This window comes from Lipomyces chichibuensis (assembly GCF_038497645.1).
Source record: "Lipomyces chichibuensis strain CBS 12929 unplaced genomic scaffold V1513scaffold_15, whole genome shotgun sequence".
NCBI classification, from domain to species: domain Eukaryota; kingdom Fungi; phylum Ascomycota; class Lipomycetes; order Lipomycetales; family Lipomycetaceae; genus Lipomyces; species Lipomyces chichibuensis.
The window spans coordinates 215,081-238,154 of NW_027117467.1; the positions used below are offsets into that span (position 1 = coordinate 215,081).

Consider the following 23,074-nt stretch of genomic DNA (forward strand, 5'->3'; position numbering starts at 1 on the left):
TCCACGTATGGCGCGTCCAGGTAAGAAGTCCATAGAGCGGTCTCTTAATGGAGGAATAAATGTTATGAAGGCCTGGCGCCAATCAGACTGCTCATCTGATAGCCTCAAAAATTTGATTCTGCTTGGCAGCATCGTCTGGGTTCAGTCGTGCGTTGCGTCGCATTTGATTTCAGCTTATGCTTCACCGTGTTTTCGCTTCGTTATATAGTGTTCTTCGTTGTTAGCTGGCGGTTAATAAATATAACTTATATATATTTACGTGACTGTGACAGGGGCCCAGAATGCTGGAAAGGCCCACATCCGGAAGGATACGAAGCTTTCAGCCTCCCAAACTTAAATGCCTCTGGGTTAGGGTTTTATCATATATTGTCGTGGAAACCGGAATGCACCATAATAGACAATAATAATATAATATATGGCGCGTGTTCGTTTCAGTTGGTTCGCTGGTGGACGAGACAAGTCGGATTGAGTTGGCAGGGGGGCGAAAAAAGCTGGTTTAGCTTGCATATTGCACATTCTGCTTTAGCAGCAAGTCAGCCTTCCTAAAATACTATCTCTGAATATAGCGCTGGCGACTAAGAAAATATTTTGAAGTTGAATGACGCCGGTATTTAACGTCATTATTCAGGACGGAGATAGTAGAATTAGTGGATTGGCTAACGCAAGAGCAGCCAAAGCGTTAATGGGCCAATTGGGCTGAGAGGCTGGGCTGACGGCAACGGTGAGTGTCGCACGCGCTAGCGCAGGTGCCAGGGGCATACATCAAAACACTAACCGTTTCGGGCTTCGGCAGCGGATCACATAAGTCGGCGAATTATTACACTCACTACGTCTCCTCTCTCGCTTTTTCGCTTAACTACAACCGCTGCCACGCCTCACGCCGCATCTCCATCGTCGTCAAAGTCATCATCCAACGCGGCTGGTGTCACTTTGCTACCGTGGTAGTCATTTCTCGCCGCTGCATTCCTCGGTCTCGTCTCCTATAACTTTGCGTTTGCTCCTGTCTACGCGAACAAATACTTTGCTCTCTCATCTCGAGCTGGCTAGAACCAATCGTTTCGCCTTCGCGTTCGAACCGAACCTGCTACTGCCTCCTACGCGAAAGCTCTTTCAAGCAGCTACTGTGCTTTGTTGTCGTCCATCTCATCATCTGTATCAGCTTAGTCTCAGTATAATGCGTTGGCAAATCTACTTTCCACGGTCGACCGCTTAGCCCATGGTACTTTCCTTTCTTCACTCCTTGCGATTCCCATAGAGGTCTTTGCATTGTCCTAGTCCTTGCAATTTTTTAACATGTAGATAGTCATCCAGACTTGCCTCAGGAAGGATGTCACTGTCCCCTGCAATCTCGGCGGACACAACACCGTCCGATCTAGTGTCCGCCACGGCCCGCTCTTCCAGCTCTGACAATCGTCCAACAATATTGCCTTCGCACATTGACTTTACTGATTCCCGATTCAGCGTCGTTGACGTGGACGACATCGACGAGGCCCAGGCGGAAATTGTCAGTGTCACCCAGCATGGTTCTGTCAGTCAGATGCTCCGGGGAGTCGGAACTGCGCGACAACTCATGACGCCGTCGCTCAGCACACAAGTGGAAAAAGCCAACGACATGCTTTGGCCTCTGGTAGAGTCGACCCCACCACCAATTAATGCGACACCGCAGGGTGATCGAATGCTGGCAGGAGTTTTAGTTCATGGCAAGCCTATTGATAAAGAGGAATTGCTCGGCACAGGTGACTCGTCGTCGATACGCGATATTCCAATTTCGACTGGAAATGCTGGGTTCGGGAGGACCGGCAAGCCTGGTATTGTGCGAAAGACAAAGCCTCCACCATTAGATATTGAAAGTACAAAGATATTTGATAGGTTAAGCATAGCGTCCATAGGTGACCTGGTGAAACGAGCTACGAGTAGTTTTCGCGGAACTGCTGCTGCTTCGCACATACCAAATCGAGCAATTGAGGTGTCGCATGCCAGACGGCCCACAAATACAGATAAGCACACATCGAGGGGCATGGCCGCAGCTCGACATTCCCGTACACCAGTCTCGCCTGATGGGTACGATCAACGACCGGTTGCCGTTCTACGAAACCGGAACCGCGTCTTTGGTCTTCGGTGGTGGATTTTTACGCTGATAGCCCTTGGCATCATAATAACTATTGTTGTCTGCATTGTCGTGCCGTTACAAGTTGCATCCCACCAGCAATCGCCACCACCTCCGGCGCCGCATTCTCTAGGTTCGTCGCAATCTACCTCAACAACATTACCTTCTTTGTTGGCAGCTACTGCTGCACCCATGGCACCGTCCGCCACTGCCGTCACCTTAACGGCATCCGAATGCGAAACTAGTCTTCCTTGTGAGAATAATGGAGTCAGCGTTGTCAAGAATAATGAGTGCGCTTGTATTTGTGTTGGCGACTTTGGTGGCCCGGTGTGTGGTACGGTTTCCAACAATGCGTGTGCCATAGTCGCAATACCGGACAGCGAATCTTCGAGCAACGTGACTCTTGGTACGTCCATAGCTCCGCTCATGTCAAACGACACCGCGCAACAATTCCCGACAGTTAGTTTGGATGTGCGCACCATATTTCGGCTATTCAACTCGAGCGGAGTTTCATGTGCGTCACAAAATGCGCTGGTGACATTCAATGGCCTGTCACGACGAAGGCACATGGGACGCAGCTACGCGGAAGGGTACGGCCATTACAGGCTCTATATGCGGTCGTCAAGCGATGACGATAGCGACGCATCGTTCAATGTCACCGACACGGTACTCAAGTTTGCACGCGTCGTGGTGCTATACGTCGCGCAGACGAATAAGAGTGTTGACGACGCCGTCACAATCCAGGAAGCTCTGCAGGATGCGTTTACAGATGATTTGGTTGACCCTGACACCGGGGTATTTGATGCGGGATCCGGCGTTTGGGTTAATTTCATAAACTTTACAGTTGGTGGCATCCGGACGTGACGAGTATAATTTTGTTTATATCGGATGCTTTGTTAGCGGGTAGTCCAATGGAAACGGATTTGCTTACATCATTCTGTTGCATTTTTTGGTATAGTTCGGATTTTGATTATTTCATAGTTTAGTACTGTTTACGCTTTGACGACACTTGTACAGATGCATTGCTTCTTAGCTAGTAATTGTAATGTTTTGGATTTGCTGTATAAAATATCTTGCGAATAGAGGTTATTGGTATGCATTGATCTTCTTCCACCAACTACGTACAATTCCTCCCATGTTGCTAATATATATAATACGCTAGCCCTTTTTTGCACTCCAGTGCTTCACCTTAGGCTCAAGAGCGCGCAACTGATTCACAATACTGAGCAAGTTTGCGATTTCACTAACTGCCTCAGTAAAATTGTTCTGCGACTTACGTAACGAAAACGGTACGAGCACACCGAACCACCGTATGGGATCCCGATTTAGCGGAATATTCTGCTTTCGCACCTTCGGCGCCGGTGGCCGTTCTGCTTCTGCCTTCTTCTTATCGTCTTCGGTTTCCTGGGTAGAGTCTGGTTTCTCATCATCCGGCCTTCGTCTTCTGACCCGGTTTTTGTCAGTGGCCGTACTGGTGGTTATAGTGCTCGCATCGACTTTCTCAACATTTCCCACCGCCGTGGGATCCTCGACCGATGGCAACGGCACATCGACGAGCGACAGTTGGGTGTATTCAACTTGAGTGTCTGGCGCATAGAGCGGCGTAAATTCTTTCTCGTTAAGCGTCCTGTCAAGAGCATTAGTTCCCAATTCGCATGCATAGTGTTCGGGCGAGAAAAAACAAATTTGACGAGACGGTTTTGTGACGGGTACTTTACAGTATTTTCGAGGCAGTCATGCCGCCGTGGTAGTAGTCTCTGCCAAACCGAATTCGCGACTCATAATTCGCCTTTGCGAGATTAATAAACCCCTGCGACGACAAATATTAGTGTCCAGTAGCCTCGGTATAGGTAAGTGACAAGTGGCGGGATCGACAAATCAGAAATCGTACATCAGTGATTGAAGAAGACAGACGGTCCTGGATAGCTTGATATTGGTCCAGCAATTCGCAGTACGAAAATAGTAAACGGTCAAGCACTGACGGTAACGCGGATGGATCAATTAGCTCCTCTTCTTCTCCTTCTTCTCCTTGTGGCTGTGGCTGCTCGGAATATGATGAGCCTTGCTGGCCGGAAGGTGCGGTGGTTTCACCAGGTGAAGTAGAGCGTACGGTTGATGATGTCGTCGTTTCTGCTATCGCCAGTTTGGCGATGTCAGCTTCCATGGCCAAGTTGCCACGCTATCGATTTTGTCGCCGTCAAATTTGTGATTTGTGTCTGTGTATGATGCGAGGTGACTTGTAATAAGTCTTAATGACTCGTTATAATTTACCGTGCTGATAGATTGCTACGAAGACTTCAGTAGAGGACTCGAGTTATACAAGGTTTTGAGCTATTTGATATCCGGATAAGACTGAACGCGAAGTTTAAACCTAAATGGTTCCCCCCGAGCCTCCGATGCCGATGTTCGTCAATCGACGTCGACGGTTGGCATAATTAGACATTTAATTCAATTTGTTGTATATTTATTGTATATAAAACTCAATAATGTCTGGCAAAGTCAATCGATAGACTTTCAAGTTGCAACCTGAACAGTGACCAGTAATTGACGCATTGACGCAATAATAAAGATGAATGTATATAACCAACGAATATTAATAAGCATTTACAAGAAAGGCGATTTTCACAGACAATAAATGCAAGGAAACCCAATGGAATGCAGACCCAGCCCTGAGCTCCGAGACCCAATATCAACCCCATTCTCATAACATAACCACCAACTGCCATCATACAAAACATTTACATGGTGGTTTACAGTACAATCGCTATCAATCAACGTACTTGCGCATGACAATGCCATCAACCTTGTTTCCATAGTATCCACACTCAGATTTCTCGTACGCGTACCCACCTTTCTCATAAAACTGAATGGCGCCGCTGTTTGTGCTGGCGACCTGCAGGAAGATACTCTTCAAACGTGGCGCGGTGATCGACGAGGAGCTCACGTTGTTGAATGCTAGTTCAAGTTTCTTGTGCTCGTTAGCTCTACATTCTGGCTCATCAGTGTGAAAATGCAAGCCTTACCCTCAGCAGCTCCCATCCGACGCCAAACCGCCGCCATTCAGTCGCGACGGCAAGCATCATGACATGTCCAGTGCATACCTCCCTATTCAGCGCCGATCGCAATACCTTGCCCGCAACAACACCGACGATTCCCTTATCGTCGTGCTTTCTAAGCTCAGATTCACGTGACAGGTCCCGTGCGCAGAAACAAAAGCAGTCCTTCCCGACAATGAATTGCATCAGGAACGACGGCGAGTACGAAACCGGCAAGTTCTGGCTCTAGATTATTGTTAGGGCAAACTGTGAATAAGCAAGGCTACCGATACCGGATGCCTACCAAAAACCGACTAACTGCTTCGAGATTCTGGCTCTTCATCGTGTCGAGCGCCGGATAACGTGTGAGTACCCTCTCCGTGGACCTAGCAATATCCGGCGAGAATCTGGACGGATAATAATCTTTCGATGCCTTGACGGTTGTTGTGACAATTTCGCCATATCGTGAGTCCTCGCCTTCCGCGAGGATTAGTGGCAGGAATGTCGATGGTCGCGTGATCAGAAGCGCCATGGCTCTTTGTGTAGGCGCGGACTGGGCCTGACCCGCAGCGAATTAAGCGAGGACCATTGGAAGTGGTGTATTGAATACGGAGAACGGAGGGTGATTGGGCGATAATAGAAGAGATGGTAGCGCAGGTGGGCTTATATTCGATTAGAGCATCACACTGCGTAATATGCTATGTGCCACATTTTGGGCTGGGCGATGACAACACATGTGGTCAACAGTCAACGCGGCTCACTTTTGGCGGACAATCGGAAACGGCAGTCGGCACGAGACCGGAGCGGGTTTTTGCGGGGAACCGAAAGGAGCCTTTGATAAGCCGCGCATTGAAATTTGGCGACAGCCCCTGCAGCCGAAAGACAGGATGAGAAAACCTTACCCAGGTGGGATCAAAGGCGGTATAAAGCAAAAGCCACACAGCGTGCATGCCAACAAATAGATTGAGAATAAGATTTGAAATCAGTTTCCACTTTGCCATCGATATCTGCGGTCCCTTATAGATACATTATTTACAGGATTTGAGGATCGAAAACCATGACTCTAGGTAACTTCCTACGATATACGTGAATTTCAGTATGACCTAACGCGAACGCAGAGGCGGAAACCCAATGTCGTCGTTGTAAAAAGAATGCCGCGACATACATATCCAGGAAGGAGCCATTTTGCAAGTACGTGGTTCGCGGTTCTCCGACAGATATATATTAGAGAGTATGCTCACATATATCAACAGAGATTGCTTTGTGCGTTTCCTTCGTGGCAAGCAACGCAAGCAAATGGCAGACTACAAAGTCTGCTACGATCCATCGACATCCACGCCACAAATACCACCTAAAATTTTATTAGCGCTCTCGCTCTCCGAGTCCTCGCTCTCGCTATTGGAAATGCTCGTGTCACTACTGCACGAGCAGCGAAAAATGCACAGGGGCAATTCCGGATTTGAACTATTCGTCGTTCATGTCGATCAGTCGAACGTCTATACCTACCCTTCAGGGATGGAGCCCGCCACCATTTTGGAAAATATACGACAAATTTACAGCGATACGTGTACAACTCTTTGCACTCCAGTGGATGATTTCTTCACAGACACAAGGAGTGTGCTGCATTTTATGCATAACGGGTCAGATATCGCAGATTATTCCTTTCTAGCAGACCTCACCCTGGACGGCAAAATAACTGTTCCGGACGTACTTGCCAACATACGCGACAGGACCTCCAAACTAGATATTTTGCAAACAATACGGGAAGCCTTAGTATTCAACGCTGCAAAGGAGTTACATTGCACGACTATCGTCTGGGGAGATACAATGTCCCGCTTAGCGGAGAAAACACTAAGTTTAACAGCCAAGGGACGCGGATCAGTCATCCCCTATCTTTTGTCAGACGGGTTCAGAAATGGCATATACAATATCTATCCTTTGCGTGAAGTCCTCAGAGCCGAAGCAGAAGAGTATGTCAAGATGCTGGATATTAGCAAATATGTCAGCAAGCCATCAATAAAAGCGCCGAACGTATTGCGGATGATGACAATTGATGATTTGCTCGCAAATTATTTTGCCGATTTTGAAACAGGATTTCCAAGTATCGTGTCCACTGTTGTGCGTACGGCGGCCAAACTAACCGACAAAGTTGCGGATGCGAGTAACATTTGTGCGCTCTGTGGACTTCCCTGCGTTGATAAAAGTCCAGAGAGATGGCTGCAAGATATTACTGTCAATCAAAGTGCACCCAGTTTTGACGCAACTAGTGATGACCAAGACGACGCTGGACCAGAAAAGCTTGTGCCAAGACCGATGATATGTTACGGGTGCTTAGTCGCAACAACCGGGGCGTCTTTTCCTTGGATATCTATGTTACGCAATTCGAAGGAAGAGGTACTTGACGAATATGAATTGCATTAATTAAAGACGAATTGTATATATATCTCATGTGATTAACATTAAATAATGCCCATCTCGGTGGCTTCGTGGGACTTAGGTCTACTCCATGGCAACCAGCCAGTCTGTTGCTGTTGCTGTTGCTGTTGCTGTCGCTCTCGTGGTTCTTCCTGTGCTGGTAGAATAGCTGCGCTATTTGTCTTCCTAGATGCTGCTGGCAGCTAGTATTAGCTGGTCGTCGATGTAGTGTATTTTCAGCTTACAAAGGGAAATTACCGTTCTATGTCTCCGTTAGTTCCCAGAACCAAACGACTTGTGCAATACCATACCGATATATTATTCTTCCCGCGTTCCCTTAAATAGTTTTCTAATAGTAGTGAATTCCGGCTGTTCGCTTTGTACAGTATATCTACCACGTCACCGACTAGTGGAACTAGACCGAGCGAAAAATCGATTATCACGTTCGTCATCATTTTAGTGTACAACCAGTTAGGAAGACCGCCGTCAATCTTATTAGCGGCTTGCACCACGCAGTAAGAGAGGTACGCGGCTATGACAGCACCAATGCTACGGTAGTCAGCCCCTGTCATAGTACAGAGCTTTGAACAATAGTTACCCCGGTATTATTGAAATAACGGCACTCCATCTATCTCAGCATTAGTACTACCACGGTGTCACTTCCACCAAACAGACACATTAAAATATCTTATTTACCCAATTCCAATGCCACAGCAGCAGAAGCCCAGACTCATGTCGAGATGATACGCGCGCCGTCTGACCTCCGACAGCACCTTCGTATCATTCTGCGACAGACCGGGAGGCGGAGGACGCCGTCTCTTGGAGCCCTTTTTCTTTCGGCCGAGTTCCTCTTCCGCAATCTAAATCACATATCATAAATACCATACTGATAGTAAGCAAAAGAATAATCAACTAACCTCTTCAAAATACGGATCTTCACTGCCAAACACTTTATTCACCGACCCCTTAAAGAAACGGCGCGTAATCATTTTGCCGAGAATTGATGCCATCTTTGCAATCTCCTGGCAATTTCAATATAATTTCAAAAAACATACAATGCTGAACAAGATAGGCAGGCCGAACACCATTTTAACAACGGACGCGTCCAGTTTCGCGCGTTCCGCCCCCCCATTATTGTAAAGTTCGAAGAGTGGCTTTCGCGTAGATCACTGACGTCATGTTCGTCGTCAGGGCACAACCTAGGTGCAGCCCTCATCCAAGTCTCAATTTACGCGAATGATCGGCGATGAGCTTAATGGCGGTGACAGGAAATCAATAGACTGAATGCATACGAACACATGCCAAAAATGTCTAACTATCGAAATTAAACCTCAACGATCTACAAGTATGCAACCACAGGTACTCAATGCTCCATATGTACAACTGTAATACGCTATCCTGTCTAATCAAACAACAATTTAATCTCCTCAATCTTCTGCATCTTCTTCTGATCCTCCGACATCCCAAGGCTACTTGCCAAAAATTTCTTGCGGTCCTGGATCTTCAGCATGCGTTCCTCAACTGATCCCTTCACAATGAATCTGTACACACTAACAGACTGCGTCTGGCCCATTCGGTGAATACGATCAATCGCTTGTGACTCAACAGCAAAACTCCACCAAGGATCCATCATGAACACTTTATTTGCGCTAACAAGGTTAAGACCCACGCCTCCGGTCTTCAAACTCAGCAATAGGATCACCTCGCCTTTCTCATTCCTGAACTGCTCTAACACACGTGCACGTTCACGTTGAACCGTAGTGCCGTCAATCCGAAGGCATTTATACCGGTCCCGTTGCAACGAATCCTGAATATAATCCAGGAATGATGTAAATTGCGAGAACACCACGGACTTTGTATTCGGTTCCTCCTGGCGAATTGTCCTCACCCGACTCAGGAGTCGGGAGATCTTCGCGGATGACTGAGGTTTGTACCTGCGCAGTGCAATCTCAGATTTGCCACTTTCTTTCTCGTGATGATGAACAACCTCAAAAATGTTCTTTTCGGAAATCTCAGTACGACAACTATGGCATCGCGGCGTTTGTCCATGGTCTCGCTGATACTTGATATGTTCCAACAAACAATTGCGGCACGACATATGCCAGCACGGGGTAACGACCTGTTCCGTAATCGGCTCTGTAGAGCAGATGAGACATTCACGCTCCGTCTCCTTTAAAATCTGTTGCATCACTTCGTATCCATAGCAGTCTTTCGCGTTCTTTTCTTCTTCTGCGGAATTAAACTTGTCGATCAACTGCTGCAAGTTGACATCATCTTCACGATCAAGTAAAGTTCCTTTGTCTGACTTCTCGTCGCCGTTACCGTCAAGATCAATCTCGTCCTTCTTAACCGCAGACTGAACGAGTCCAGGATGATCACAAGACTGTCTGAGTCGCAAAATCTGTGCAAAGATTGTAGTGTACGATTTCATTACCGTTCCAGCCGCAACACTGGCCGTAAACGTCTGCTTCGCTCGTCTGTAGAAAAGATCGTAGACTTCGCGTTCGGTATCAGTTAGCTGAATGTCCTCGATATGAACATTTTTAGGCGGTAGCACAATAAGTGGACTTCCATCTTTCTGTTTCATCGATTTGGTTCTGCGAAGAATAATCGGTTCAAGAACAGTTTGCACGACGTCGAGCGCTCTCAGAAAGTCTTTCGATTCATATGGCACGGTGATGAATGTTCTCCAAAAAGAAAAGTGGCTCCACGGTTCGACTCCTAGGAATTTAACAAGGCTATAAAGGTCTTCAAGACGATTTACAATCGGCGTACCAGTCAATGCCCACTTTCTATCCGATCTGACTGCGCAACAAGAACGTGAAGTAATCGAGGCCCTGTTGCGTATAGTGTGCGCTTCGTCAAGAACAACACGTAGATAATGAAGCTGGAAAAGTTTACTAACTCCATACTTGACGTACTTCTGCCACTCGGAGGCAACAGTTCCGTAGCTAGTAATTATCGCTTTTGGCTTCCTACCACCTTCTGGACCAAGGCAGAGCGCTTCCAAGTCAATCGAGCGCTCATCACCGTAGTAAACCAGCACTTCGACGGTTCCGGGCTCCGAAGCAGCTTTGGCCTCCGATTCCCACTGCGTTAGGAGGGACATTGGAGCAATTATCAAAGTTGTGCTTGATGCGAAGCGGCTAAGCTCCGCCGAGGTCCTTTGAAGACCAGAGGATGGGTCGAACGGTGAAGAGTGGATAAGAGACATTGTTGAGATCGTCTTACCGAGACCCATTTCTACCAGAGCTTGATGTCAGATACTTACTTAACTTCATGACGTACTTCGTTGCTTACCATCTGCCAGAATACCACCGAGACTGCTCTGCTGAATTTTTGGAAACTCCAAGCTCAATTCACCTATATACTAATTAATTGTGCTCTTCTGGACAAAACATGCAAGACTGACCGCTGTAAGGATTGACATAAAATCTGTCATTGGGCTCATCTGCTGGGACTTCACCATCTGGAACTGGCCATCTATACTCTTCCCATAGCGGATGCATCGATTCGATTTCCTTCTCATTTGCTTTCTTCTCAAATGTCTCTTTGGAAATCATCCATCCGAGCCCCTATCCGAGTCAGAGGTACCCTTGCCACATAATTGTTTAGGATTCTCACCTGCTTCTGATAAGGTCTGAGTTCCATATTGAAAGTGTCAGAAGGTTCAACTTCGCGCATATCGGCATCATAAGTCTGTGCCTTGCGATATAGCGAATCCAATTGGTCCTGCTCCAAATCCTTGTTCTCCTCGACGCTATTCTCCGACTCTGGTCCCTCAGAATCCGAACTGTCATTTGGAGTAACTTTAATATCAAACTGTTCTGCCATGGCCGCAGCTTCAAGCTGTCCCTTCGCAGTATGCTGTTTCAGAAGCTCATTCGTGCTGTGCGGCTCCAGTCCAATATCCATAAATAACTTAATCAATGCCATTTGCCGGAGTCTCAAATGTCGTTCATCGGATGTTTCTTTACCCTTATAAACAAAGCTGTTATACTGAGGTGAGGCCGCGGATTTCATATGGCCACTGTCAATGTTAAATGCGGTGCTTGACAAATAGCATTTGAGCTGCAACACGATACTGTCGCCGGTATGCAAGTTAGAATCCACGTAAATTACTGTACCAGTAAAAATGCAAATCTTTAGATCCAACAAAGTCGACACAAATCTCGCTTTGTCAGCTGGTAATCTGCCAATTTCATCACCCCTCATATTGGTAAACCGCACAAAAATATCGTTCTCTTTCGCTTTGATAGTGCTACCAAACCTCTTGGTGCCGTTGCCATTAACTTGTCGTGCCACACGCTTAAGAGTGATGTTGTCTCCAAATTTGAGAAGATTCCGACCGGACCGGGTTGCCCATCCTTCAACTTGAAAACTGCCCACATAGCGCTCCGTCCACCTGGGCGGCGGCTTCCTTTTCGGCGGCGGTTCGACGGGATTCGCGTTTTCGACCAGTTCTACAGCATCCACAGGCATCAGATTTACCAGGACTGATGATTGGGTCTTTGAATTTTTCGTTGTTTTTGGGCGCATGTACTTTTCGAGTGTACCATCAAACACAAAATTAATGGCACGCGTCATGTCGCCATTACTTATATCCCTCAATATAGCCAGCGTCTCAGGCTCCAGTTTCTGTCCCGTGATAGACTCCAATAATACCTCGTCTAATCCCTCGGAAACAGTCGCATTCGTCTCAGCCACCGGCTCTGGTTCAACCTTGCGCTCCGTATCCTCAATTTCAGCCAATAGTGGAGGCGAAGATGATGGTGTCTCACGCGTAGAGGAGCGGCTAGGTGAACGGAAATCCTCCGATGAAGTTATATTTTGCATTTTGTCATTCGACAGCGCCTGGCCGTAGGTTGGCAGATCGGTCGCGGCATCATTCATGAACGCGTCTTCCTCTTTGAAAAATCGCCGCCTTTTAGGAGGAGGCGTAGCCGGACCCATCTGGAAATATATTAGCGAATTCAATTAGCGATAAGTATGTCAAGATACCTTACGGTCAATTATAGCTGTAGAAAAGGTAGTACTCGCTAGGCTCTGGCATGCCAAACAGTTTAGAAGGTAGACAAATCGGCAGTTGGGCTCTAACATACGCTGCATGTGGTTAGGGGTTTACGCGTGGGTTACGCGACAAGCGCAATTATCCTGCACTGGGAGGCAGAAAGAATGCTTTACCTATGAAAGCTGACATCTACAGCTCATGATATTTTCTTCTTAGTTTGCTTTGCCAAGGCAAAATTGATAAAATGGTAAAATTGTAGTTTTGGGTAGTTGATGACATTCAAGCTCGTTTCATACGGGCCTATCCAATCTCTGTTACAATCTGGAGCTGTGCGGCTCAAAGAAAACCATTCCTGCCTTCTCCAACTTTGCAGAGCTATACAAATCACTATTGAAATATTGAGGTACCCAGGCACACATCAGATATCACATTGTCTAAATATTTTTTGGACCAGTGGATCAACATGCTATGTGGCTGTACGTATATCTGAGGTCGATGGATCCACAGTTTACTAACATGGGCGACTAGTAACAGGGAAGCCGGTCACAAATCCGGTCGTTTCGAAGAAAAGCGGTATGCTGATCTCTATTTCCATCACTTGCGTGACTTTTACTTATATGGGATTAATTTGATAGGTGGCGTTTTTGAGAAAAGTGCAATTGAGGAGTATGTTTTCCAGCATAATCAGGATCCACTTAATGGCGAGCAACTCTCTGAGGATGATCTGATCGAAATTCAAAGTATGCCATTTTGTACACACTTAAATACTGGCGCGAATGAAAAGGACTGGAGAGCTAACAGTGTTTAGCTTCACGGATTGTCCCGGCGAGAACGAGTACAAGCGATTCAATCCCCTCCCTCATGCAAGTGTTCCAGAATGAATATGATGCGTTGGCATTGGAATCATTTGAATTAAAAAAGCAATTGCTGGAAGTTCGCAAAGAATTAAGCTCTAAATTATATTATCATGATGCGGCAGTGAAAGTTGCAGCGAGGTTGATGAACGAGCGCGATGAAGCTAGAGCGGCCATTAAGCGGCTAAGTAACGGCACTGGTGACGAAACTGACGCTATGGAAACAGGCAAGTAGTGTGTAGTGGTCCAGAGTATTGTATTATATTATTTATTCGCCTTAGCATAAGTTATGTGTATATTAGAAGTTATTTTATTATATCACCTTCTTAATTGCTGATGGCCTAAACACCATGTCAGAGGTAACAGCAGGCAGATTACCGTCCGCTATACTTCATACCTGGAGGCTCCGTCGATACTGAAGAAAAGTATCGAATACTCAATCGTATTCTCGTCTTCCCCGAATTCAGACCTCCGACCTTTTCGGCCTCCATGTCATATGTCGCTGGTCGAGAAGCCTGACTAGATGGTTTGCACAAGTAGCCAAAAAATTACCCGGCCTGTTACCCTGAATTTTGTCGGGAAGGATGGCGTTGCGCCAGGGTTCTTGTCAAAAATGATTTGTCACTGACTACAACAATACATCCAACAGTCTCAAAGGATTAGTCTTCGCACATCTTTAGCCAATTTATTTTGGGACCCGTTTCTATAACGTAAGCGGTATGGCATGCCGATTGTTGATTGAAATAAGTTAGCATGATTTTTAATATGGTTGCACTTAGAAACGATTTCCGGCCATCATTTGTCGATTTCGAAGTTTTCGGGCATCTTAATGTTTTTTGCCTAAAATGAGGCCGAGTGGACCAGTAGTGGCAAATACGGCGACAGTAATCGACTTGACGGACAGCTCCGACACATCTCCAGCTTCTTCGCATTCAACAGCGCCCGCACAACGCTGTGGGGCATATCTGGGAAATTTAACCTGGCCGCATGCAGTCGCGGGCGCCCCTGTGCCACACCAGTCGGACGTGCAGAGCAATAGTATACCTTCATTAACAGAGTCGACAAACCGGAGGCATCAATCTGGTGTCCCATTGGTTACTCCTCAGGAGGAGGTGATTGACGTGGATGAACTCTCAGACGTGGGTATCCAAGCTGCGGATCCTGCATTCAGGTTTAACGGTGATCTGCGGACGCTGCAGCAAGCGAATAGAGACACGACCGACAGTAATGCAGACAATGAAGATGACGTTGCGGTTACGTTTACGCGGCGACGAGTCGACCCCATGCCAAGGAACCGTCGGTTAGATCGGACTCCAGTGCCACCAGCCGAAGACGGCTCTTTCTTCAGGCATGTTTCCAACCACAATCGCCCGCGGAATGGTCACTCTGCACGGAGTCCATCGGCAGTTGGAGTGCTAGATCTGGACACAATAACCAGTCGACCAGATTTCACGCAACAGAATCGAAGGCAACATAGAACAACTGTCGGCGTCGGCGGTGGTATTGGAGATTATATGACTCGGCGAGCGGCAGTTGTCACCACCCGACGATCTCCCCGTGGCCGCACTGCTCGAATGCTCCTTCCGATATATCCCCCTAGTGGGAATGACATAACTCCTCACATTTACGGATATTTTCCACACGGGCGGCCGAGGTCCAGCGCGGACGTTGAGCAATTAGATCGCTTACAGGATGGATTCCTGGATGAGGCGCCACGCGCGTTTGTGCGGCCACATTTAGATTATGGAACTTTTGACGATGATCATGAATGGTCATTTGAGAATTTTGACGACGATTTCTTAGCTGAGGCCGCAGAAATGGCAGCTGGGATGGCGGCCGCCGAGGCAATTGCGTTGCGACGACGCACTGAGGAGGCACGGGTCAGTGTCACGAAACCCACTGTCCCGCCACCGCGAAAGGGATATACAAGGATGATTAGTTCAGGTACGAAGTTGGTGTGCCCTGATTGCGATCATATTCTAGGGGCACCGTCCCAATCGGCTGAAGAAGAAAAAGGACTACGCCCAAATCCGAAGCCAAGGGACATTCATAGAACAATCTGGGCGGGAAAGTGTGGACATGTTTACTGTGGCAAATGTGCCGCTAAGTACCGGAAAGCACGCCGTGGACGGAAAGACTGCGTTGGGTTATGCCTTGCTCCTGGATGCAAGCAGAATCTTACAGGTGCACGAGGCATGTTTGAGATTTTCGCATAGAGTGGCCGAATGGTGGTTATACTGTATATTTATTCGAGACTATTATTTGTATTGGCCGGTGCATTTATAGGCGGAGTAATTTCCTTGCAAATGCTTTTGGCAATGGATTTGTTGGGCGCACATCTGATTTTTTCTTGTCTTGGATTGTTGCTTTCAATTGTATATATAGGATTGTTCTTAATAATATTTGTGTGTAATATTAAAATTGTGTTTGAGTAGACCGTTCAAAGTATTCGTAGACGCGATAGGCTGCTAAGGGTCCAAATTCGAGCAAGCCATTTTAGGTTGTTGAGCAGAAGGAGATGCGAGCCACGACGGACAATAATCGGTTGTGAACGCGGCACCACATTGGCATTACTGCAACTTTCTGGGTTGATCTACGTTCGCCTAGTGTCAATTGATACTACATTCCCATCAGCAAGCTACGATTCACCATCGAGGTCGATTATACACGAGAATGGAAGGAAAGAGCTCGTCAAAGCCGAGCCCAACCGCTACCAGCACTCCGACACTCCGGATGCACTCCTCCGCACGCAAGAAACTGAGCGTGAAGAATTTTTACCTTCTTGAGTACAATGTTGTATCAGCTTTTTTTTGGGGCGCCGTGTTTGTGAGAGTGCTCCTCATCTTCTACCTGCTCGGTCCTGAGAACGTCGCAGAGGGTACTGCGGATTTCACGAAGTGGGTTCAAACCGGCGCATTACTAGAAGTAGTACATAGCACAGCTGGGTTGGTCCGGTCACCTGTCATGACAACTGTGATACAGGTTGCGTCGCGGATATTGCTTGTTTGGGGAGTTGTGTATTTGTTTCCGGAATCGGGTGGGAAGGCGATTGCGTATTCGACAATGGTACTTAGTTGGAGTATTACCGAGATCATCAGATATGCATATTATGCTTACGCTATCCAAGGAACTACTCCGCAGTGGTTAACTTGGCTACGGTGTGTAAGGTGTGAATAACCGTTAGCTGGTTGCTGATGATATTAGGTACAACACTTTCTTTATCCTCTATCCTACTGGAGTTGCTAGTGAGCTCCTTGTTATTTTTGCTTCTCTCGGTGAAGCAAAGGAATTCAGTGAGTCTTACGCACTGTTACTTAAGATTATTGTGGCCATCTACATCCCTGGTATGCTCCATTTTATCTGGATGTTCACTCGATAATGAGTAGAACGGAATGCTAACGACGAACAGGCTTTTATACTATGTTCACGCATATGTTGAAGCAGCGCCGGCGGGTCTTGAAGACCGTCGGAAAACGCAGGGAAGATTAAATTAGTGCGAAACAGCATTCGTATGTAGTACAAATGAGTTGGTACAGGGCTGGAGTGTGAGGCATTTATATACCTTCTATAATAAACGGAGGAGATCTTCCGCCAGCTCATCCGCAAGTTTCTTCCGTTCTTCAAGGGGAAGACCTTCGCCTCGTTCTGTGAACAAGATTAATACGTCTATTATACGATGACAGTCCTCAGGAACTCACCTTTAACTTGTTTCATCCTTAACATGATCTGCTCCAGCTCGTCAATATTAGACTCAGGTAGCGGTTTCGGCTCTCCGACTTCGCCATCCTGCTCCTCGGTATGATCTCTTTGCTGTGAAGAACTATCCATCGCAAAATGTAACGCCGCCATTTCGAGCTGCATTTCCCTCAATTCTTGGTCAAATCCGTCACTGTCGAGTTCGTCGTCATCGTAGCCAAAGCCGTGGTGTCTCTCGTCGGTGTCGTACTCATCGTAGCCTTCCAGTATTCCTCGTTGTCGTGCTCTAGCTGCCTCGTCGCTAGCATCCCAGCTATATGTCTCCAGTGCTTCTTTTACCCTTTCAAGACCGAGAAGTTCTATACTACGTTAGTTATATCCGAGGATAGTGAGGTTGCATGACAAAATAACGGACCACCATAATCATTTCGGCCCGTTTTCTGAATGTCGATAAATTCAAATCCAAATGGCTGCAACAATGTCTCCCATTCCTCGGGATCCAACTCGATACTCTCTTCATCCTTATCATCACTCGATAGAGTCTTCGCCGTAGCCGATGGAATCGCCACGGCTAAACTAATCCCGTCCCAATCAATCAACTCCTCAAAATGGTCGTCCATGTTCTGGCTCTTGTAATGCGAAATCAACATGTCATGAATAATCCTAATCTCGCGCTCGACCCTGCTCTTCACATTGACATACTCGTCTCGCGTCTCGGGCTTTCGAAACGTGTATATGATAGCGCCAAGCGCGGACACAACTTCGTGGGCGTCCGCGGACGAGAACGAGGTTGCCCAGCCTCTAATTCCCGTTTCGTCCGAGGTATCGTCGTATTCGTCTATCCAGATTGGGACTTCTGTCTCAAAGTATTTGGTTGGGAGGGAGAGAGTGTGTGAGAGACCTGCGTGTGTAGGACGGCGCTGTTCAGTCGTGGTCTCTGCCGACGTCTCCCCCACGGTGGAGTCGGCTGAGAGTGTTGGTGTTGATCCCGTTAATTCTAAGTGCAGATATCAGTCTTAGAGATACTGGTGTTGCTACAGGAGTGATAAATATACCTTTAAGGAATGTGAACTTGCCCGACTTTGGCGGTCCTAAGACGAGTACGCGTTTGCTGTTCATGGTATGGTATTGTGCTGCGCTAGAACGACTGAATGGCCTCCTTCTAACTGGATCTTCTGATGAATTGCAACGTTTCTATGGGTATTTTCTCAGTTGTTGACAATAAATCGACTTACTAATCGGTTTACAATTTTTGCGTGCTGATCGTTGTTAAAGCCCTGGGGGTTACCGATTGATGATGTTTATGTGGGAGTCGAGACGCGCGAAAGTTATCGACGCGATCTCACAAGCAACCCAAGCAAATGTCCACATCTAGCCCATCCAACATATTACCTACTGACTCCACCATACAATATAACCAGAGATATGTCAACTCCTATTGAATTAGATACGATACAACTATATTACATAGCAAAATGCACATAACCAAAACACTGCAGCACATTTACACAAACCACATAAGATATTAACCCGGAAAAGCAAAGTCAACTAAAAAACCTAAAGATTATAAACTGCAAATCACGGAAAGCATGATTTGAACAATGAATAACAATGACCCGACTACCTTGTTTTCTGGACCTTAGCGGCTCTCTGAACGGTGGCTCTTCCTCGGGCCAGACCGACGCCTTTGCCCTTTAGAGTTTTCGATTTGAACATTGGCGCGTTTCTAAGTGATGGATATTAGCATTTTCGCATTTTCGCATGCGTTGCATGGTTATGAAGAAATTTGAGAGTAAGAGGAGACGTACCGTAACATGTCCGGAACGATAAAAAATCGAACATGTGATCCGCGAATGTAAACTTGATCTAAATGCGACACACGTCCGTCTCGTGCGGTGACCGTGATATCGCGGAGTTGGCAGTTCATGTTATCTTCGACTATGTTTTCGTTAAATGCATCCAAATGGCGCAAAAAAGGCGCGGTCGAAACGCGACAACCATCCTGGTGTACTAACCTTCTGAGAGCTTCCCTCGGTATGTTTGCCCAGATGTAAGTTCCAAAGTGACGATATGTCCCTACAATCACGATCAATTAGCATACAATTACACATTGTATATCAAAGAATGCGATAGATCAACGAAGTATCATAAAAGTTCGTACTTGAGACTCGTTCAAGAGCTTGATCGGAATTCCAATAGATCCCATCTTGCTATCACAATAGAAGAGAGAATATTAGACGGGAATTAATGAAGTAATTTATAGATATTCCGTTAGTTGTCTAATTGAGGTAATCACCAGTGTGTTGTTTGATGTTAATGAATGTCGTCCATTGAATGAATCTTTCGTTAAAACCCTTTCTGGAAGTAAATAATCCCATAAGTGTCGCTTACGGCACAAGCGCGACCGAAAAATGTGTACAAAAGTCATTCAGAAAGCAGAACACCGTTATTTCGGAGACGGGATCTTCAATTGCCTCGCGGCTCTGCTCTGCTATTCAACTGTCTATCAGTCCTAAACACGGCTTACTGAGAATAATAATTGGTCGTCCGCGCTGCAATTGGAATCTGCACAGCGGTGTATACACAACGGACTAGTCAATGACGATGCCGGAAATTTCGCCAGAAGCAACTGCCAAAGCGAACGATCTTAAGGCGAAAGGTAGATTTTATATCCAAACTGCTATCGAAATGTTGGATTGATTTACTAACGGCATTTATTAAGGTAACACGGCCTTCGGCAAAAAAGATTTCAAGACCGCGCTTGAGTATTACACGCAAGCAATAAAAACAAATCCAACGGAGCCAATTTTCTTGTCAAACCGCGCGGCATGCCATCTGCAATTGGAGAACTGGGTCGCGGCTGAGACAGACTGTAATCTTGCATTGGTCATGATTGGGCAATTAGTGAATGATAATGTCCCGAACCCGAAGGCTGGAGTAAAGCTTTTTTATCGACGAGGTGTCTCGAGGAGGGCGCAGGGGAAGTTAATGCAGGCTAAGGCAGGTATGCTTCAGGTCGTCGTGTTGGAAGCGCAGCGCTGACAGCATAGATTGGGAGAGAGCATTGAAACTTGATCCGGACAATAAGTCTGTGAAGGAGGACTTGAATGCTATGGCATGGGAATTGAAGAAGCAGGAGGTATGCGGCAATGTGCTGTTACCATTGCGAATATGCACTGACATGCAACCCAGCGAAATTCTCGAGGAACGACAAAACAAAGTGTGAAGACCACACCGTCAGCCAAGCCGTCGACACAGCAGGTGACTACTACCCCAACGACTACCACGGAGTCAATCACAGCCAAGCGAACGAATATTCCGATCCAGATTGTGGATTCGCTACCGAAAGAGTTTGTTTTTACGGAGGTATCGGGTCCTGCTCCGGCGACGACTCATAATAACCTGCGGACGACATCGCCGCCGAAACCAGTGCCATCGGCCGCTCCAGTTGCTCCTCAAAGTTCTACATCACAAAGGTCGCAGTCACCAACAATTCCGGTGCCATCTGCTGCTCTCGCTTCATCAACCCGAACGTCTTCGAATATCTCACGACCACAAATTGCGATCCCAAAATCATTCCCACGCACACCAAATCTTTACGATCTCACGCAACTTATCCGTCGACCGTCGAGCGAACGCTTGGAAGTACTCACATACTTTTTCAACAATATCCCTCCGCAGCAACTACCATCTATTTTCGGCCGTGGCGGTATCGAGGGAGCTTTCATCGAGATGTTCCTGGACGCTATTGTTGTCCTTGGTGAAGATTTGGAACACACTAGAGAGGACGAATTTGTTGAACGGAGCACTCAGCTTCTAAAAGGAATTGCAGCATGCGACCGGTTTTCTATCGCAAAGGTGTTTCTCGACGATAAAAAAGTTGTCAAAGCATTTTCCGTATGCGATAATATTGCACTGGATTGTGGTGAAAATGCTGGCAAGAAGGTTACGGAAGTCCGAAGAATCTGGAAATCTATGTAAATTTTGTTTTACTCATTTTGGGAGACCAAAAAGTCACACTCGGCGTTTTGCTTTTTGGAGTGCATTACAATTAATTTTGTTATTCAATGTGTAATAGCATCCTTGGTATTTCATATTTCGTCTTCCCTATCCCGGACCGGCCAGCCATATTGCCGGAACTCCCTCCGTTACACCCATCCATTTAACAATAAACAACCCGTTAAGAACTCCGTCGTGAAGGAAAAAACCGAAGACATTTCGTCAAGAGATTTTTTGTAAAAATATACAATTTGAAATCCGATAACATTATATAAAGAGAGAACGCTATATATATAATTCGACAGATAAACCAAAACGCCTTGACACCGTCCCATTAACATGATCAAAAGGAGAGGTAGGTCCATGCCGATATACGCTTAACAGATCGTTATTTACTAGCGAATGCAACTATAATCACCGCGTGATGTGGGCGGTTAAGCAACGTCGTAGTTGAGCTTAGGCTCGTCAATTTTGATCATCGACGGGCAGCACGATCGTCGACACCTTCAGACGAATCGAGAGATGGAAACGATATATATTCACCTACTCAACCGTCAGTACATATTCATTGTGGCAAGGAAAGTCTTCGCATATGCGGCTTACCATCTTGCTCAGATATCAGATTCAGAGCGCACCCGTTCCGTCGACAAGCCGCAACAAGGTAAACTCTTTCTTCCTGTTTTCCGGAGGCCGATATTCGCTGTTCAGACATGAAGTAAGACGTCTGTATTGCGCCAGGTGAAGAAGCCGACTGTTTTCTGATCTGGTCTCGCTTGTCACCCACGCTTGGACTCCGGCACGATCTCGAGATTCTGCTAGATCGGCCTGACCACTTCGACTTCGCGTTCTCATTGACGTTTTCGGAGGCGGCCGACGCGGTAGGGGATCGAAAGATTCTGGGAGTTGGAAGCGGGAGATACATTGTCGAATAAACGCAGATCAAAAAGACGCACGAGATCGAAAACGCGATCACGGGTCAGCCCGACCAAATACCGACAAGGTAGACTCAGCTCGTTAAAGTGTATCGCAAGGGAGAGAGTGAATTGATGGGATCAATATATAGCAAGATGTGATAAGCAGGGACGCCAAGCTTTGGTATGGGATAAGGGAAGACGTTTATATAGGACCTGGAGCGGTTAAATGCGGGGGGGAGAGAGAGGGGGGGGGTTGTCGAATTGGGGTGAGGTCAGTAACGACGGCTGATTGTAGGAGGAGGTACATCCATCACCAAGGCTCACGGGGCCGCATACACAGTACCTGTACTAGTATTAGTATTAGTGTAGTGTACCCGCCCACCTAAGGTCAACACGCACATGCGGTCGTTGGGTCTCGTCGATCAATGCCTGCCTCACCAAAAAAAATTTTTTACTTGCACTTGCATTTTTATTTCAATTATAAATTATATTATTTTAATTATTTTTTAATTTATTTCATCAGGTCCCCCAGCTGGATGTGGCACGGCAACTGTCAGCCGCATATGTCAGAAATTCTGCTGACTTATCACCAGAAGCCGTATAATCGTGAGCATCGTTCGCATGGATCCCGCCCGTCAGATTGGCCACATTGTTTAGTTAGCATGTGTAGGCAGTACATCCGTGATTTTGGCCAAAAGGGCAATAGGCGTCCACGTTTGCTTAGTGGTGGCAGCCTTGTGCGAGTCTCGCCCCGGTTACCTTGACAACCAACGGGGCTGATCGATGATCCCTCCTCTGGTTCATCTTCTGGTCTATTAGTCCCGCAACGCGCATTTGCCCTATATCACGCCTCCATTCCAAGTGACTATGCATACGGTGCATAGGAAGACGCAAAATTAGACTTTCGCCGACGTCCTTCTGCACTATATTTCTACCGCTGCCGTGCGCTTTAATTGTAGTCTCAAATCATAGTACTCCATTAAGGCAGTTAAAGCCAGGGGGAGATCTCCCAGACATAGCTCTTGGCTACTATGATCGTCGCG

General features: G+C 46.7%; 12 protein-coding genes across 12 annotated transcripts; 6 read left to right on the forward strand and 6 right to left on the reverse strand.

Annotated features, from left to right (window-relative positions):
- The first annotated feature begins 898 nt into the window (after nt 1-898).
- Nucleotides 899-3,195, forward strand: V1513DRAFT_62833 (uncharacterized protein). Its single transcript, XM_066900569.1, has 2 exons — nt 899-1,219; nt 1,304-3,195. The coding sequence occupies exons 1-2, from the start codon at nt 1,217-1,219 to the stop codon at nt 2,969-2,971; spliced, it is 1,671 nt and encodes a 556-aa protein (XP_066753645.1). The 5' UTR covers nt 899-1,216; the 3' UTR covers nt 2,972-3,195.
- Nucleotides 3,104-4,410, reverse strand: V1513DRAFT_444673 (uncharacterized protein). The gene is made up of 3 exons (XM_066897997.1): nt 3,999-4,410; nt 3,826-3,917; nt 3,104-3,734 (listed from the first exon to the last, which is right to left on the reverse strand). Exons 1-3 carry the CDS (start codon nt 4,269-4,271, stop codon nt 3,266-3,268), a joined length of 834 nt encoding a protein of 277 aa, XP_066753646.1. The 5' UTR covers nt 4,272-4,410; the 3' UTR covers nt 3,104-3,265.
- A 152-nt stretch (nt 4,411-4,562) lies between these two features.
- On the reverse strand, nt 4,563-5,982 carry V1513DRAFT_399778 (uncharacterized protein). The gene is made up of 3 exons (XM_066895464.1): nt 5,447-5,982; nt 5,131-5,388; nt 4,563-5,075 (listed from the first exon to the last, which is right to left on the reverse strand). The coding sequence occupies exons 1-3, from the start codon at nt 5,672-5,674 to the stop codon at nt 4,875-4,877; spliced, it is 687 nt and encodes a 228-aa protein (XP_066753647.1). The 5' UTR covers nt 5,675-5,982; the 3' UTR covers nt 4,563-4,874.
- Nucleotides 5,983-6,099: 117 nt separating this feature from the next.
- V1513DRAFT_399781 (uncharacterized protein) lies at nt 6,100-7,634 on the forward strand. Its single transcript, XM_066895465.1, has 3 exons — nt 6,100-6,209; nt 6,261-6,333; nt 6,396-7,634. The coding sequence occupies exons 1-3, from the start codon at nt 6,200-6,202 to the stop codon at nt 7,561-7,563; spliced, it is 1,251 nt and encodes a 416-aa protein (XP_066753648.1). The 5' UTR covers nt 6,100-6,199; the 3' UTR covers nt 7,564-7,634.
- V1513DRAFT_399782 (uncharacterized protein) lies at nt 7,502-8,819 on the reverse strand. The gene is made up of 5 exons (XM_066895466.1): nt 8,475-8,819; nt 8,254-8,417; nt 8,156-8,185; nt 7,869-8,106; nt 7,502-7,819 (listed from the first exon to the last, which is right to left on the reverse strand). Exons 1-5 carry the CDS (start codon nt 8,565-8,567, stop codon nt 7,799-7,801), a joined length of 546 nt encoding a protein of 181 aa, XP_066753649.1. The 5' UTR covers nt 8,568-8,819; the 3' UTR covers nt 7,502-7,798.
- On the reverse strand, nt 8,820-12,634 carry V1513DRAFT_414699 (SNF2 family N-terminal domain-containing protein). The gene is made up of 5 exons (XM_066895794.1): nt 12,564-12,634; nt 11,182-12,510; nt 10,970-11,132; nt 10,858-10,920; nt 8,820-10,800 (listed from the first exon to the last, which is right to left on the reverse strand). The coding sequence occupies exons 2-5, from the start codon at nt 12,508-12,510 to the stop codon at nt 8,960-8,962; spliced, it is 3,396 nt and encodes a 1,131-aa protein (XP_066753650.1). The 5' UTR covers nt 12,564-12,634; the 3' UTR covers nt 8,820-8,959.
- A 461-nt stretch (nt 12,635-13,095) lies between these two features.
- Nucleotides 13,096-13,931, forward strand: V1513DRAFT_469280 (Prp19/Pso4-like-domain-containing protein; the record flags this gene model as incomplete). Its single annotated transcript, XM_066900131.1, has 3 exons — nt 13,096-13,141; nt 13,204-13,308; nt 13,377-13,931. Coding segments are annotated over 3 exons (432 nt in total), but the record flags the coding sequence as incomplete, so codon positions are not given.
- Nucleotides 13,792-15,848, forward strand: V1513DRAFT_63011 (uncharacterized protein). The gene is made up of 2 exons (XM_066900570.1): nt 13,792-14,139; nt 14,202-15,848. Exon 2 carries the CDS (start codon nt 14,268-14,270, stop codon nt 15,636-15,638), a length of 1,371 nt encoding a protein of 456 aa, XP_066753652.1. The 5' UTR covers nt 13,792-14,139; nt 14,202-14,267; the 3' UTR covers nt 15,639-15,848.
- A 12-nt stretch (nt 15,849-15,860) lies between these two features.
- On the forward strand, nt 15,861-17,185 carry V1513DRAFT_444694 (tyrosine phosphatase-like protein). The gene is made up of 3 exons (XM_066897998.1): nt 15,861-16,580; nt 16,627-16,766; nt 16,832-17,185. The coding sequence occupies exons 1-3, from the start codon at nt 16,096-16,098 to the stop codon at nt 16,909-16,911; spliced, it is 705 nt and encodes a 234-aa protein (XP_066753653.1). The 5' UTR covers nt 15,861-16,095; the 3' UTR covers nt 16,912-17,185.
- V1513DRAFT_399796 (uncharacterized protein) lies at nt 16,748-18,424 on the reverse strand. The gene is made up of 4 exons (XM_066895467.1): nt 18,174-18,424; nt 17,534-18,115; nt 17,121-17,477; nt 16,748-17,067 (listed from the first exon to the last, which is right to left on the reverse strand). The coding sequence occupies exons 1-4, from the start codon at nt 18,235-18,237 to the stop codon at nt 16,988-16,990; spliced, it is 1,083 nt and encodes a 360-aa protein (XP_066753654.1). The 5' UTR covers nt 18,238-18,424; the 3' UTR covers nt 16,748-16,987.
- Nucleotides 18,425-18,493: 69 nt separating this feature from the next.
- Nucleotides 18,494-19,447, reverse strand: V1513DRAFT_444698 (uncharacterized protein). The gene is made up of 4 exons (XM_066897999.1): nt 19,280-19,447; nt 19,134-19,194; nt 18,927-19,056; nt 18,494-18,844 (listed from the first exon to the last, which is right to left on the reverse strand). The coding sequence occupies exons 1-4, from the start codon at nt 19,322-19,324 to the stop codon at nt 18,739-18,741; spliced, it is 342 nt and encodes a 113-aa protein (XP_066753655.1). The 5' UTR covers nt 19,325-19,447; the 3' UTR covers nt 18,494-18,738.
- A 184-nt stretch (nt 19,448-19,631) lies between these two features.
- On the forward strand, nt 19,632-21,274 carry V1513DRAFT_444701 (uncharacterized protein). The gene is made up of 4 exons (XM_066898000.1): nt 19,632-19,777; nt 19,841-20,122; nt 20,169-20,257; nt 20,311-21,274. The coding sequence occupies exons 1-4, from the start codon at nt 19,717-19,719 to the stop codon at nt 21,097-21,099; spliced, it is 1,221 nt and encodes a 406-aa protein (XP_066753656.1). The 5' UTR covers nt 19,632-19,716; the 3' UTR covers nt 21,100-21,274.
- Nucleotides 21,275-23,074: the final 1,800 nt, after the last annotated feature.